This window comes from Aulonocara sp. 'chitande type north' Nkhata Bay, linkage group LG1 (assembly GCF_057382095.1).
Source record: "Aulonocara sp. 'chitande type north' Nkhata Bay isolate Kocher_YH1m ecotype deep benthic linkage group LG1, A_spYH_male_GT1.1, whole genome shotgun sequence".
Taxonomy (NCBI): domain Eukaryota; kingdom Metazoa; phylum Chordata; class Actinopteri; order Cichliformes; family Cichlidae; genus Aulonocara; species Aulonocara sp. 'chitande type north' Nkhata Bay.
Genome location: NC_141344.1, coordinates 7,656,941 through 7,673,582, shown reverse-complemented (window position 1 = coordinate 7,673,582; position 16,642 = coordinate 7,656,941). Strand labels below are relative to the sequence as shown.

The following is a 16,642-nucleotide window of genomic DNA, read 5'->3' as shown; positions in this document are numbered from 1 at the left end:
CTGAACCAGTCTACAGACAAAGGTCACTCAAAGAAAAAGAAACAGCAAGATGATGGTGTATTTCGCAGGTAGTCTGATGCACTTTGATCAACTTTTAAGAAAGGTTAACTGGAATCTTCAACACCTCCTATGTGTAATAAATCAGCCCAGTTAGACAGAGAACCTTGTACACATTTAATATGAAAAAACACAGGACAAGGAAGTATAGGTCGAAGAAAATATAAATACGATTTTATATGAAAGTTCTGATAAAATCTACACTTAGCTGAGATAAGTGTTTTTCCTAACAGGGAAAACTTGCAGAGAAGAATGTTTCTAACCCAACAGATTATTTTTTATTAATTTTTTTTGGTTACTATGCCGATTATTTCAGACTTGAAATTAGATTAGATTGTATCTACTTTTATATTTTTTTAGCTGCACGTTACACTTATTTTTAACCCTCTGAATTTCCCGGAGGAACCCACCCGAGGGATTAATAAAGTTTCATCTAATCTAATCACTTCGGGGTGTTTTTACCTGCAGTTAAACTCAAATGATTTGAATTGCAGTAATCAAAAAGTAGTATACACTGCAGTATAAAGCTGCATTTCTTTAAATGTAAGGATTGTTTCTGCAAGAAACAAGGAAAGCTAGAACAGTTTGACCGTTCTTTTCTGCGTGCAGCTATACAAAAAAATGTCGCCACCTACTGTAGACCAGTAGGTGGCAATACAGAAGAGTCCTTGACCAATCAGAAGTATTCATCGCTTCAAGCCCCATCCCCAAAGTTTCCATGCTTTGACAAAGTACTGCCTACCAAGTAGGGACTTTGGGGAAATTATTTTACCCCCCGAGTTTAATTTAGACTCAGGTGTCTGCAGTGGAAATGCAGTTGAAATTCCTTCAAGAGTTTCTACTCTCAGGGGAAAGCTCCTGTGGTTAAAAAGTGACGTGTATCTCTGCAGTCAAGGCCAAGTTTTCTGTTTGTGTCTGCTGGTTTATGAATTTAGATTCATTTTTTAAAAAGCTAATAAAATGCTGAATCTGTATCAGATGTGTTCCCTCTGTTGCTCGCTAGGCAGACTGTTTACCTTCAGGAAACAAAATCCTCCTTTACTACAAGTGGACTTTAAATAGAAACCAAAAATCTTGTCCCCTGCATTTGTATATGCAGATCAATTTATAGAGATTGCATGAAAGGTGCAAAAAAGTGGATATGATATAATATATATAAAGTATATATCTGACCTTCTTCACACTTGGCCAGCAGCCTCAACCACCCGTCGACTCATGAGCAACTTTTACACCTGTTCTCTGAGCCTTTTCTATGTGTGCTGTGGTAGTGGTGTTGGGGTCTGTTTGACACAGAGGGAGGAGGACAGCTGTCAAAACTCACAGTCCCCTGCTAGTTGTGACAGACAGCTGTGAGGGGGGTGGAGTCTGAGGAAAACTCCCTGAGTCCACTTGTGTCACCAGCACTTGCAACTCCAACATTCTCACGCACGTTCATTTTTGGATTGTCTGCTAATAGCGGAAATATGACGTAAAAAGGGGCAAAATGTTTTTGCATCGAGCCACCAATGCACTGTGGTCAAGACTAAGCTCTGTTGCAGCAGTTGAGGTCAAAGGTCAGTGTGGATTTGGTATCTTAACTGAAAAGATCTATTGATGTCATGATATGGCAGCCTTCCCCTTTAATGTTTTCTGCATGTTGTCTACATGTTGTAGTATGAGCGAGCAGGATGTGGTTTGCCCAGTTGTCATGTAGGAACACGTTGGTAATAACTAAACTTGTGACCTTGTTTCTTCTCAAAGCAGAAACCAGAAATAATCCTGCGCCTGTCATGTTGTGGTGTCTGCTGCAGGACTCATAAAGCAGTGTTGATGCAAATATGGAAACTTTAATTTCCCAAATATGATTTAAACTGCTGACTCCTTTGATTACAAAATTTCGATTGAGACTTCATGAACTCTTTCAAGTGCTCTAATGAGGAATGATTATTTTCTATAGTAGTGATACTCAAATCTGTGCTGTATTACTCAGTTGAGTTCCATCTTTAGTTCAGCCTCTCAGCGCAGGAATGTGCTAATTAGCGAAAACAACTTGTCAGTGTCTGAAAAAACATATGGACTTTTGCTGCTCAATAAGTACTTGAAGCAGCTTATTTATCTGATATTTTCATGTTTTTGGATTGTTTGTGTCAGGCTCAGACTATTTTAGATAGAAGTGACGGAACCATTGTGTAAGAATTTACAATTAAGGAAGTCTCACAATCTTTATGTCAGGATAGCACCTACCTTTGTCCATTGTGACACACTATTCAGTGGTATCACTCGACCCAAAGTGGTGATGTCCCATTGGCGTTGTAATTGGGCTGATTGAAACATTATGAAACCATAATGTTTGTCGGTGCTGTGATCTGACTACCCTCCTTTCATTAAGAGCTGACTGTGTCGACCTGCTCTCTCTGCGATGTTTGTTAAAGGCGCTCATGGTTATTCTACAGAAAAATTGTATACCCCCACTCCCTCAAGTCTAACAACACTATGATGTAAAGAGACTCCCCACCCCTGACGGGTGCTGAATTTTATAGGGTTATGTTTCTGCCAGCTTCAGGATTCCTCGAGCCATCCTTTGCTGGTGTTGGTTAATTAATCTACTTTTATTTTTAGTCTTGATTTTGGCTGTAAATAATTATGAAAAACAAGATAATCTGCTTCTGCTTTTGGGTTGTGCTGAATACAGGGCATGCTTTATTTTAAATATGCCCTTTTCTGTGGCATGTTTAGTTCAGTTTACATTTATTTATAGATTTGTATTTCTCCACTTGAATTATATCTCATGTATGAGGCATCTACTTGTACCCACTCAGCGACACAGAATCCAGGCTCTTGAAGCATGAGCACATACGTATACAAAATCTAGCTTCCTCTTGCTCACATGAGTGTAGGGGATGCAAGTCTTCCCGGGGGATTAAGAATGACTTCCGGTTTTTGAGCAGAAATAGATGTTTAAAAAAAAAAAATCATAACAACACTGAGCAAATGATCTCATGCAGTTTTTCTTGGCTGCTGGCTAAAGTCAGCCCATTGGTAGATGTCTGTGCCTGAGTACAGGCTTCCTCTTTTAGTTTGGCCTGGAATATTATCTGTGCATGTCCTTACATGTCCAAAAAGCTGTAGCCCCAGAACCTTGTTGCATAACAGTTGTTGTATTCTGTGCTGACTTTAGATTTGGCTGTTTGTAATTCAGTGAGATAGAATAGTGGGTGTAAAGTAAAAATGGCTTGTGGTGAGCTGCTACGGGTAAAGAGCACAGAGACTTACTGAGAAAAACTAACGTGGCATCAGCCGAGGCCTGAGAGTGACTACTTTAAATAGTCATTATTTAAGTAGTCAGTGTGATACACGTGATTCTGACTTATTATAGTTCATATCATTGTGGCTGATATGAACTCGAGTAACTGTCTGCTTGATGTCTGTAATTTCTATCGATCAAGCAACAGAAGTAAAAAATTACTTCTTGCTTTAAAGCTTACAATAAGGTGCAGACTTTGTAAGCATCAGTGTCCATTTGGCCTTAGGGTGACTAATGCAGCTCTTTCATGAAAGCAGTTTTGCAGTACTTCAATAACCGTTTACGTTGTCTTTCTCCGAGTCAGATTTTAACTTCAGTTCCGCCCTGGTACCTTTATGAAACCCACAAACACTGGTTGTTTGCAGTTGAGCACAGACTGCTTTGGTGAGGACAGTCAGCCATTGATCCACCAGGCTTTTCACACCTTCTCAGATTCCCACAAGTCTTTTCACTGATGTCTTACAGACCTGCTTGTGTTTTAGAACAAAGAATGAAGACTTATTGTTTTGGAAACAAGGTGTGTGTGTGTGTGTGTGGGGGGGGGTCAGTTTAACAGCCTCTGTTGAGAAACTTATCAGTGAATGTATTTTAAATCTGATTTCACAAGAATGCTTCGTTTCTCCTCTGTTTGATTTTAACCCTGCGATGTGTTAAATGTCGTGTCTTTCAGGATCCTCAGAGTCTTCAACATTTTCCAGTTTGCCCAGTAGGACCAGCAGTGCCACCAGCTGCCCCTCTTCAGCTCACAGAGACTCTGGCAGTGACATAGAGAGCTTCCTGAACACAGAACCCGGATATGACAGCATCTTCAGAAAGGTCTGACCCCCATCAACTTCAAATCAATGTTAAAGTGCTCAAAAACAATTCTTCAAAAACATTGCCACTATATATGCTGTAGAATGAACTTCTTACACATCCAAACTGCAAACACATCAATCATTAAATGTATAACTGAGGAAAAATGTAGCAGCCAATTCCCTGTTTACTAAATCCTTGGCTGGCTGTGGTCCAAACATCCGGTTCAGTTGCGCTGAACACCAAGAATATATTTTGCCTCTGCAACTATTCCTATAGGGATTATATACTATATATGAAGTATCTATTTTCTCAGTCTGTGTCTGTTTTTTTATTTATTAGTACCCTGAGGCAGAGATGCCAAACATCTACTAAGCATCTTTTTAAGCCGGCAGCTCTCCTCCGCTGCTGGGAAAGTGCAAGCTGTGGTCCCTGCTGTCACTCTGCTGCTGTTGAAAGTCTGTTTGAAGCCAGGCACCCTTTGGTTAAAGTTGAAACACTTGTATCTCTCAGTTTCTGCTGTGTTGAGCACTTGAAACATGCTCATTGTAATGTGAACCGTATGTCATGTTTGGTGCAAACAAAGCCAGAGAAGAGAATATCAGCTGCCTGGGAGTATACAGTGTGGTGCTGAGGGTTGGGACACTGTAGATAGGCCGTGATGGGCAAAATGAATCCGCACAAAGACTACAGAAGCTCAATTCTGAAAGAGAGGATTAACGTCTTTGCTGCTCTCTGAAGGGAAACGCTTCTTTTGTGAAATGTAATACTGTAAATGTAGAATAAAGAGGACATAGACGGTTTCAACAGTCGTGACTTATCTGAGTTTAACATGTATGTTGTGCCATCAGATAACATTTAAAATCCTGAAATAAAACAAAGTTTAAAACTCAGCTGGGTCCTTCTCTTATAGCGCTGAAGCTGACGTTCACATGCAATCTCTGCCCTTGATGTATGCTCATGCGTTGTCCGACTCCCAGAGGGAAGTTGTGTTTGCAGCATAAAGCAGATCTTTCATTCGCAGCTCTCCGACAGAAGCAGCTCTATGCTCGGCCCTCACACTGCAGCTGGCAGCACAATAGACCCAGTTAAAGCTCACACCTACAAATTAACTCTAAATGGACTATCCCAAACCTGTGTGTGTGTGTGTGTGTGTGTGTGTGTGTGTGTGTGTGTGGGCAGTCGTTTTTTCCCACCATTCCCAAAGAGCGGTTTTACTAAAACTATTTGTTTTTCGCGTGCTTCTTATATTATAGAGCTGTCAGGTGAAGACTTGTCAAGAAATCAGCAAACTATACACAAGCATATGGCTAATTAACTTGCAAGAATACATATTAGTTTACACATATGCGGTGTACGTACACTTTATATTTGCCAACTGCTAACTGCCAACTGTCTGTGGATTTGGATCACTAAAATGGTCCTGTGACAATGACAAATGGACTTTAAAAAGACTATATATCACTAAGAAGTGTTTTCCTGGGAAAGGTTTGTTTTAACAAGGTTGCTATCATTTATTGGTGTTTGTTATAATGCCAGTGTTGCTATAAAGTGGCGCTGGCTCATTATCCCTAAGCCATGCCATTTGGTCCTCATTATATTCCATTCCTGTGGGTTAAATGGCTCTTCAGCTTACTCTTAATTCATCTCATGCCTCAGTGAAGAAATGCTGATGGATATACAAAGTGATAGCCCGAGTAATTAACAATGATTTCAAGGACATCTGTTTTGCTGTGTTATGTTTTATTCATATTTATTATGCTGTGTTGGAGTGCCCTTTTTTTCCTGTTCTGTTACATTCTGCCCTTAAACTGCAGGTGTAATAAAATGGCAAAATCACATTATGGATCTTAAATAGTCTCCTGTTATTGGGGTTGTGTGGTCCTCCATATAGAAAACACTACGCTACTTCCAGATGAACAGAATTAACCTTTTGGGTCCTTCATATAGTCCTATTGTTCCCTTGTAGGATTGTAGGATACCGTCACCAAGGCCAGGGTTAATGTAAGGTGGTGCTATCCACTCTGTGTAATGTGTACCATGTGACCCAAGCAAAAATAGAACCAGCCAGTGAGAGGGCAGGAGAGCTTTGTTCACTTACAATAAATGATTTAGCCTTATGCACTTAGGGACCATAAATGGATAGATATCAGCTGAGCAGCTGTTGAGACATAGCGTCTGCAGGCTTTTTTGTGGGATTTTTTTTGCCGTTGATTATCACTAATTCCTCAAGTTGTCATCCACAACCTTGCCTCACAATAGCTTAGTAAGCACACACATGTTCTCACGCTCCACTTCCTGTGGTTCTCAGAGCAGAGCCAGACTCTTCACACTTTCAGTTACTGTTCACGGTTCACAAGCGCATTACTTGATTAAACCTGGAAATTAATACTTTACGTGGAAACAGTTGCATTTACATGTGTCCGCGCTCCCTAAAATAATAAATCAACATTTTATTAGTGTGGCATTGACTTCATATAGTGCTGATTTAGCATACTGGCTCATGATAAACCATAACTTTTTGATGGTACAGTAATGCTTTAAAGTAGTGTAAAGTTATACCTTTTCTCTTTTTGGGATGTCTTTCAGAATGATGAACCTGTGACTGGAGGAGACAGTGCCAGCGAGGTTTCGGTCTCCTGCTCTTCCACAGACGACACCGCCAGCGTCGGCCCGACCAGCTCCAGCCCGGAGGGCAGCCAGGGCCTGGGCTGCAGCTGGAGTCCAGAAGAGGGCATCCAGACCGTGGCACCTACCACTGAAGGACTGGACAGTGAAGGTGGAGAAGGAGGAGGGGCAGGAGAGGCTGAAGAAGAGGCCAAAGATAGAGTAACTGAGGTGCCGCGGCGTTCCTGTCTCTTTCGTAACAGCAACCGTTCCCTGTCACCTCTTCGCCGCCACAGCTGGGGTCCTGGAAAGAACAACGGAGGAGACGGAGAGATGAACCAGAGGAGGTGAGAGTGATGAATACTGGGTTCTTCAGGATGAATAATGTCTAATTGCATTGTTGATGAAGTGGATGTAGAAATAGAAATGTTTCTCCTCCGTCCTAGATACTGGCTGCTGGTGTTAATCTGGTGTTAGTCAGTAGATGTCAGCAGACTTGATGTGTGCCTCTTTCAGCATTATTAGAGCTTGTTGATGTCAGTCCTTCTGTGCCATGTTGAGTGTTTCCTCTTCATGCTGTGAGCAGCTGTGTTGCCATTTGTCTTGCGTTGGCAGGGAGCTTCCAAAATTGTACACACAGATGCTTATAAACAAATGCACAGATACGCACTTCAACATGAACACATGTTCTCACGCTTTCACATTCAGAGCCACACTGTACAGTTGTCACGAGTTGACAACAAGATTATTTCACAAACATCGGTTCAATAGAAAGGCTAACAGTGACTTTTAGAACGGGACTCTTAACGCTGTTTTGTCATCACTGCTCAAATGATTGGCTCTTAGCGATGGTCTGTAGAGGAATTTACATGCAAGTTTCTTTTTAATATCCCCTGTCTTATTAAGTTTTTCCTTTTGACAGTAGTGTATATTTCATATGTGCATCTGTGTGTTAAAGCCTGACGATACTGGAGACCATTACTCATTCACAGGGAGTCTAAAAGAAATCCATTAATCATATATTGGCCATTGTTTTTAGTATATGGCAAATGGCCAGGAACTTGTATAGCACTCTTCTACTCTGAGTACTCGAAACGTTTTTTACTACAATCCTTATTCACACAAGTACTTTTTTCTTATACCTTACGTCTTACGTTTGTGCACATGCTCACGCTCCGATGGATGCACTGGGGCAACTCCGGTTCATTATGCCCAAGGATATTTCAAGATGCCGATTAGAGTAGCTGGGGATTGAACCACCGGCCTTTCAGTTATTAAGTAACCTGTGCTGCCTCATGAGCCACAGAGCTTAGATGTATATATGCAGGCATTGTTTTACAGCAACTTTTGATATCATTATTTACTTTTTAGATAAAATTATTTATTTCAAAAGTTAGGCAGCAACTTAATGTAAAAATGCCTCTTGCCTGCATCACCATCTGCTCAACTGTGATACAACTTTGCAATGTATTGGTGGCAGTTTTCCCGCTTTAAGTGGAACTTTAGAGCATTTCTATCCCACAAACGGAGACATGTCACACATTGTGATAGGCTCTAGCTTCCAAACACTGGAGGACAGTGTTTGGAAGTCTGGCCTATACCGGATGGCCATGAAGAAAGCATGCATGGTTAATATGCTGTCTTGTTTTGCTACCCAGATTTCCTGATCATAATAAAGTCAAAAGCTAGGCTCATTTCTCCAGCTTTGCTAAGTAACTCATATCATATCATATCATATCATATCATTATAGATCAACCTAAATAAGGACCAGTCACATAGAAGCCTACTGACTCGCTAAGTAAAATCATAAAGAGGGTACTGCGACCTCCTCTAGTCAACATGTAATAGTGGATTAACAGGTGTTATTAAAGGAGGGAAACCCTCCAAAAAACGGACGGAGCAGTGGAGCAGCCAAGGGAACAGAACGATATAAAAACTGTATCACTAAAACATAAGTTTTTATACAAAAACAGTTAAAAATTTAAAAGCAATTAAAACAACCCTGGCCAGGGAGAACACACAGTAAAAATCAAAATAAAACATAAACACACTAAAAGTCCAGTGGGGTCAGCCACGGCGTTAAAATCCAGCAAAATCGGAGCGGGCAAGGAAAACCCGGCGGCGTCCCCGGCCGTCCTGTCAGTCTCTCTGATCCGGAGTGCCCGGATGGGCAGAGCTCCTAACTCTGCCCGCCGCTTTTCTGTGGCACGCCAGCACTATGGTCTCACCGTCGGAGGTAGGGCGCTGTCCCACTCCAAACTAATCCCCCACCACAGTGTCCTCTGGCGTCAAGCTATTCCAGCAGCAGCACAGCTCTCACTGCTTCTCTACGCACTGGCCGTCATATGCCCTCGCCACGTACTGCACACCAACGCCGCCCTCTGCTTGCGGCCGCCGCCGCTGCCTGCCAGCATCTACTCCGCCATCTCTGCTGCCCTGCTTCTCCTGACCGGCTAGGCCCTCTTATTGGGCCTCTGTGACCTCCCAGGTCTGCCAAGTTTGTAATCAGGGAGGGGTATAGTCTCTCCAGGACAATTCAACAATAAATAAAATAAAAGCATGCAATAAAACAAGAATAAAACACTATACAATATTAAAATATTAGCAATAATAAAACACAGCAACTCATGCGAGATAAAAATCTATTTAACTTGTCCATTTCCACCCCGTGACAAACACAAACCCAAAATGGAGAATGTTTGCCTTGAAAGTAAAAGTCGTGGCTTACCATTTCACAAGGTGCAAATTGATTCTTCTATGCAAACTACAGGAAACCGTGGCAATCTGCTAGCAAACAAAACAATTGCAAGGAGGTTTTTCTTTAGTGCAGCACCATATACGTCGTTGCAACTTGCAACAGTAACCGCTCCAGCAAACACTCGCCAGCCTGTCAGGGAATACACATTTTTCCCTATAAACAAAGGTTACCAGGGGGTTTGCCTGTGTGTGAGTGGGGTCTAGGACACATATTTTTTTAAAAAAGACAAAATAAATGTAATGAGATTTTAAATTATGAGAAAAACAAGATTTCGGAATGTCTCGTATAGTGTTTGGTGACATTTTAAAGTAACAGTCTAGCATTTGGTAATTATGCTTATTTGGTTGCCAAAGATTATTAGGAATCCACAATAAAAGGGACATGAGTGTTGCATAAGCCCTACTGAAGCATTTGATCTGTTCAGTCCACACAAACTCCATCCTCAGACAGAGATGCCAAACAGATGTCTGTCAGCACAGAGGAGCTGAAAGGAGCAGCTGGTCTAAACAGAAGTTTACTGGATAAAGGCAGCTTTCATGTGGTCGCAGCAGGAAGGAATCATCGATACTTTTAGATACAGTGTGGTATTATGGTGCGTTATGTTCGTCAAGTTCAGTAAATTTGTTTGGTTTAAACAGCTGTCTGTGGAGACATCATGCACCACAAAGTGTGCCTGAAAAAATTGACTTAAAGTGTGAAGCAAACAAACGAAAACATGGGGCACCACAGATGCATTCCTCAGAGTCTCTGCCGATGATACAGAGTCCTTCTTCTGATAGATTTGAAAGAATGAAAATCTGTCTAATTTCTGAGGTGGACAAGTAACCGACTGCAGAATACTCTTTGAAATGTGAAGTGGCCTTCAAAATAGTGTTACCATTAAAAACCGGGAGGCTGTTATCATAGTTTAGCACAGACTGGAAATAAAGCCTGGTAATAGGGTACCAGTGCGCCCACACTACTCTTAACTCCTCCGGTACCAGCAACTCTAAAGTTCACTAATTAGAGGATAGGTTATCTTGCTAAATGGTATCACAGGGGATGAATGCACAAGGATAATTCTTGTCGGAATCCAGTAACATCCTTTAAAGTTGACTTCAGAGGTTGTCCACTGACCAGCAGAGACTCTGTCCTTCATGTGGTTATGATACAAATAGGGTTTCTGCTCACAATACTCAACTGGAACTCTAACTTTGAATCCCAAACATTTTGTTTGACACATTTCTGTCTATTGAGTGTTTCAATTCATGCTGTGTTATTATCAGTTGATTAGAAGATGTACAGTTCCACGAAAAAGAACATTTTCACAGGATTATGTGCAGTCATGTGAAAAATAAAGTACACCTTTATTGCTTTCATACAAATTAAGAGGGAATGTAGCAGGTATGTGCTGATATTCCAATACACTGGCTTCACTAGTCATCGGCAAGTGTGAAAACCTCTATAAAAGCTCAAGTTTTAAGAATCTTCCGACCTTCCAGTAAATTCACACCAAAGTCAGATCCTGCAATGCCACAAACAGAAGAATGACATCAGACTCTGCAGGCCTCAGTTGGCCTTTTAAATGTTAAATTTCATGGAAGTACAGACAAAAAAAGACTTCTTTGCCAGGACAAAGCTTAAAAAGAATATGAAGCACAACTTGGCTTTGTAAAATTGCATCTGAATAAACCACAAGACGTCTGAAACATTGTCCTTTAGACAGATGAGGTCAAAGTGGAAATGTTTGATAATAATTCACAGCTCTATATTTGGGGAAAGCCAAACGCAGCATATCAGCACAAACACCTCATACCTGCTGTCAATCACTGTGGTGCAGGGGTGATGATTCAGTGCTTTCCTGTTTTTACTTTTTTTTCTTTGGGCACCTTCATTTGCAATCACTAATGTCCACAAACCTCAATGAACTGAAACAATGTTATAGAGAAAAGTTGGCCAGACTTCCTCCACTAAAAAATGTGAGAGACTGATGTGTGATGACTCATACATGAAATGATTACTTCAACTTAGAGCTGCTAAAGGTGCTTCTACAAGCTGCTGAATGATGAGATGCAAGCTTTTGCCTGTGGAAACTTTAGTTTGTACCAGCAATCTCACTGTGAGGTGGGAATACTAAACATCATTTTGAAACTATGAGCAAAGATATCACCACAATTATTTCATGCTTATCATCTTTCATCATTTACTCTGAGTACAGCAGTCTGATCACTCTTGTCTTCTCTTAGATCATTACCTATACAGTAGTAGCCATAAAAATCCAACAGTCCCATCGGCAATAAGAACAGTTCGTTGATTAATTATTTTCTTGCTGTCATGGCTTCCGTTCAAATCCCACTTCATTTCCACCTTCATCCACAACTCTGTCTCTGTCTCCGTCTCCATCACCTCCAGTTCCACTCGTAGCTCTGGTGAGAGGAAGCCGGCCTTTCACAGGAGAAGGTATTAATACATCACATTCATCAGTTCATGTTTTGTTAAGCTTGCCCTGCTTTTTAGTGGCATGCTATGGCAAATTTATGCAGTCGTGCCCTTTGTGGACCTCCCGGCTTTTAATGTATGCTTGCTGAACTGCTGTTGCATTCTCTCCGTCCCTGCAGGCAACTGCTCTGAAAAATGCTGCTCTCTTTTCACCCCTGTTGGAGTTTGTATGAAATACTGTGGCAAATGGGTGGTGGTGGCACCGCTGTTTTGTATAGCATTGGTAATAACAAGCAGCCACACAGAAAGAGAGGAGTTTAGCTCCTCTCTTTCTGGAGGCTGAACTGCATTGGCTAGAGTTTTAGAACAGACGATTGTTTTTTATTTTTTTTTATTTTGTGGGTTTAATAACTTCCTGTAGAGAATTATTCAAAACTCTAAAACATCAGAAGACAGAAGACAGTGGGCTGCAGCAGTAAAAACAGAATGCAAGTTGTTCTCACTGCAAAATAGCTTTGTTGACTGTATGAAATGTTGCTCTTTGACCCAGAAGGAGGAGGGAGGAAGCAGTGGAAAAAAAAGAGTCAGCATCTTTCACTTGATCTTGATTATATGCAGAATAGATCTATTTCAACTCTGCTGGGTGAGCCGAATGCTTACACTCCTACTCAGAAAGTCTGTTGGATATGAAAATGTTTGACAACAGTGTCTGAAAACGGTAAAAGGTTTCTTTAGTAAGACACATCTGAAGTGTGTCGTGGTTATTGTAGTTAATTAAACTGAAAACTAAGCTAGGAGTGGAAAAACTTCTTCAGTTAAATAAAATAAAAATAAAACTAGGCTGTAAATAGTAATATATATGAAGCGATATTTTGCACTAATGACTAAAGGCTAATTAGAATTAGGTATTTATATTTTAATAACTGGTGTAAACATGTCAACTCTTTCTCCTGATTATTATCCTTTTAATAAGGTCATCAAAATGAGTTAAAGTAAGACTCAAACTAAAATGTAACATTTTTAATAAAAACTTACTAAAAAAAATATCTAACTGAAAATAAGTTTGTTCAGGAATGGTGTAGAGAGCTTCTTGGTGATAAAAGACAGGTTCATGGTGTAGATTAGCGTTGTCAAACTCATTTTAGTCCATACAGTCCAATTTGATCTCAAACGGCAGGGACCGGTAAAGGCCATTTTATATTAACCTATGGAAAAATATAAACGTTTTCCTCTTTCTTTTAATATAAAGAGGTACAAACATATTCTGAAAATGTTAACAACTATTTACCAAGATGAAAGTGTCCTGTTCAAAAAGAAGGTGCAATTTGTCTGCTCTCATTAAAAACAAACACATCTGGACAGCTCCTTAGGCAAACCACCGCTTCGCTGTATTTATGAGTAACAAGGCTTTAAGACTGACAATGATTCACTCTCATTAGGTGATTCATTCTTACACTGAAAAGTACAAATATTAAGCCCTTCATCTCTGAAGTATTCACGGCTATCCAGTGGACTGGACTCTTTGTTGGGCTAGTTTGACTGAGTTTGACCGAAGTGCTCCACAAGTTAGTTAATGAACAAGAGAAAAAAACAGAAAAATAAATACAGAAAATAAAACATGAAATGAAGTTAATACAATATATTTAACATAAACAAAAACCAATATCTATACCCACCGCTAGCACTAGTGTCTTCCACACTTGTGCTAGTTTTAATTAGATGCATAATCACAGAATCACAATCACAATATATTAACGACTCCTTGGTCCACAGACTGTAGTATTTCTTACCTCCAGATTCTCATCACTTGCTGGCTGACATGTATTTTAATACAGATATATCAACGCTTACTAGCTAATAATGGCCAATAATATCACCCCTCCTCCATCTCTGTCAAGTTGTAATGAAGACAAGTCTGTTATTGTCACAGTCCACTGCTGTAACCATCTGGTCACATCTGTCACGTTCAAGAAGCCAGCGGCCACCCTAGCAGCGGCTCCAGCTGTGTTAATGGTGCCTTGGCTATTCTGCCAGTTTTTCATTTCTGGGAAACACCCTGGGTTCAACTTGATTTCCTGTCTGCTACTGATATTACAACAACGCTGCAGCAGGAAATCAGCTTTAACCCATTTGCAATGTTTATGCTTCACGATGTAAAGTACATCCACTCTGCCCAGTTATTTCAGAATAACGCCAGTGTTCTCAGATACGCCTGCAACTCTATCCTCATGTCCTCATCTGTGTGCTTCACTGCCACTCTGCCATACTCTCTTATCAATCTTCCCATCACTCTCCTAACCTCTTTCACCTCACTTTCTCTTAGTATGAGCATGTGCCCCCGCCCCCTCGCCATTGGCTACAGTGTGGAAGTTGTTTCCTCAGGTGTACTGCATTACTGTTTGATGTTTTCTTATTTGCCGAGGGCACATGTCCTTATTTGAACATGGCATATTTACATGCTGCTTGATTTGCATTAGCCGTTGTTGTGGGTGTTTTCGTGTGTATATGAATGCCCAACCCTTTCAGTCAGCAACCTTCTACACCAAGGAGAGAGAGGGAGCTGAAATAGCTGCTAGTGTTTGAGCATGGAGGGCCCTGTGGCTCTGTAGAATAGTATGTAATAATACTGCCACCAAGGAGGCCTTAGTATGACAGATATAGCCATCTACATTCACAGCCCTGAGGATAGGTGAGTGCTGCTCCACTCTGGACACTTATAATCACCAAATCATGATTCTTTTACTCTGGTTTTAGTTAGTGAAGCTTGGATGAGTTGGACTGATGATTTGCTGGATAATGGAGTAGCATACAAACCCATGGGCCGGAGATGAGAGATTTACTGCTGGAGCTTTAACTATCATAGAGTCTGTCCTGAAGCAAATAGAGCTGCAGCCTCGTGGCATAGCTCATCCTGAAATGTAGCAGTAGTTTTCCTCTCCATAATCATTGGATTGGATTTTTCAAGGCCTTTTATTTCCAGTCATAGCTCGATGTAATTGGGTTTGTAAATCACAGCTGCAGAGCTCTCCATGCTGATGCTGATGTTGGGAGTCATTTGCAGCTGCTTCAGCTGTAAATCTGCTCCAGAGGCTAGTGATAACTCAGCTGGCTAAACACAGTGTAGGACCAGCTGTGTGTGTGTGTGTGTGTGTGTGTGTGTGTGTGTGTGTGTGTGTGTGTGTGTGTGTGTGTGTGTGTGTAACAACAGGTACATCTTTGTGTGTTTGTGTTTGCTGCAGCGACAGTTGTGTACATTCAGAAAGATGTGATTATGTTGAATACAGTGTGTGTTCTTTTATTGAGGTCATCTCTGCTTTCTGTTTGTACACAGTTACAGCTTGGAGGGGCTCAGTGGAAGCCCTGAAGAGCTCAGGGGCCCCACCAGCCAGGGGCCCCGTATCCTAGAACCTATAAGGATTCCCCGGCAAGACAGCGATGACAGAGGCTCTTTGGTTTCTCTGACAGAGGAACAGGAGGACCGGGGGGAGTATAGCAGAGTGCATGACCCGGTGAGCTAATAAACACACTCACACATGAAGTTTGTTGATATGTTGCCACTTCTTTACACTGTCACACAGTCGGCCACCAAGAGATCCTGAAAAACCCACACAGCCTAATTCACGAGAGAAAAGAGTCGTTGTAAAGCTTGTACATAAACAAGACTTATAAACAGTCAAGGGAAATCTGAGCCTTGTCAGTTTGGGGATTAGTGAGAATTAATAAACATGACTTTCTTCGGGCAGATTTATACTTCTCCCATTGAATTTAAAACAAATTCCCGATTCAAAATGCCGAGTTTCCTCTTTTAGTTCATGTTCCTGTTTCCAGTTGACTGGCTGGCAATGCTTTGTTCCACATTATCGCTGCCTGGCTCACTCCATTTTTTTTTAACATTTTCATGCACTTGGTTTCATTCAGTCTCCTGTCTCTTGCTGCAGAAATCCAGACGATATCGGCCCCTGCGAAACAGCTGTCCTCCCATGAGTCTGCCCCTCACTAAGTCTGTATCTATGCTGGCCATCAGCCAGAGAGACATCGATGGTGAGTGACACGTTATGAGGCAGCTATCAAGTTCCTTCTTGTAACATTCAGCCCTTTTCTTCACCTTTTTATCCTTTGGTTTTCTTTGTTATCCTCTTTAGGCTTTAACTTACTAAATTTAAGTACAATGCCAAGTCCTCATTCTTCATTTCCTCATTTTAACATCACCAGACTCAGCAGAGGGACACAATCATTTCAGCTTGTAATTGGAAATTTAGAGTTCATTATGTTTTTCACTGTAAGCCCCATCGCAAAGAGAATAGAAAAAAAGGTCAAAAAGCTAGATAAAGAGAGAAAGTGGTAGTTTAACATGCAGATATTTAAACTGAATCGCTCTTATTACACGTTTCCCGTACATCTCCACTTCCTGCCCCCATCCTCACTATTTATTAGGTTATTATATATTTCAATAAGTGATCAGTGCCTGTTGTGGTTCTTTCCTTCCTGCTCCCCAGCGGTGGGACGCCTGAGACGTAAGAGGCGAATTTCCTTCTCTTTCAACCTTTCCCCCATCCTCACCAAATCTAAGTCTCAGTTCATTTATGGGGACTCCTCATCTAGTGATGATGAGGATGACTTCAGTAAGTACTGACATGTAAACTTAGCTGCAGTAGAAAATAGCTGTGATGTCAGAAGGAGAACAGTAGCTGCTCCGGTTAGCAACCTGGATCTGAGCTGCAAA

At 41.1% G+C, this 16,642-nt stretch overlaps 1 protein-coding gene across 6 annotated transcripts in view; it reads left to right on the top strand.

The window, feature by feature from the left end:
• Positions 1-16,642, top strand: part of akap13a (A-kinase anchoring protein 13a) — a 122,712-nt gene that overhangs the window by 66,166 nt on the left and 39,904 nt on the right. For 4 of the 6 annotated variants that reach the window (XM_086311527.1, XM_086311613.1, XM_086311700.1 and 1 more), the window contains exons 11-16: positions 4,011-4,156; positions 6,725-7,089; positions 11,893-11,940; positions 15,251-15,428; positions 15,858-15,960; positions 16,416-16,541. In XM_086311527.1, the coding sequence (XP_086167653.1) occupies positions 4,011-4,156; positions 6,725-7,089; positions 11,893-11,940; positions 15,251-15,428; positions 15,858-15,960; positions 16,416-16,541 (966 nt within the window). The remainder of the gene's footprint in view (positions 1-4,010; positions 4,157-6,724; positions 7,090-11,892; positions 11,941-15,250; positions 15,429-15,857; positions 15,961-16,415; positions 16,542-16,642) is intronic. The other 2 variants (XM_086311788.1, XM_086311867.1) reach the window with 2 other exon arrangements.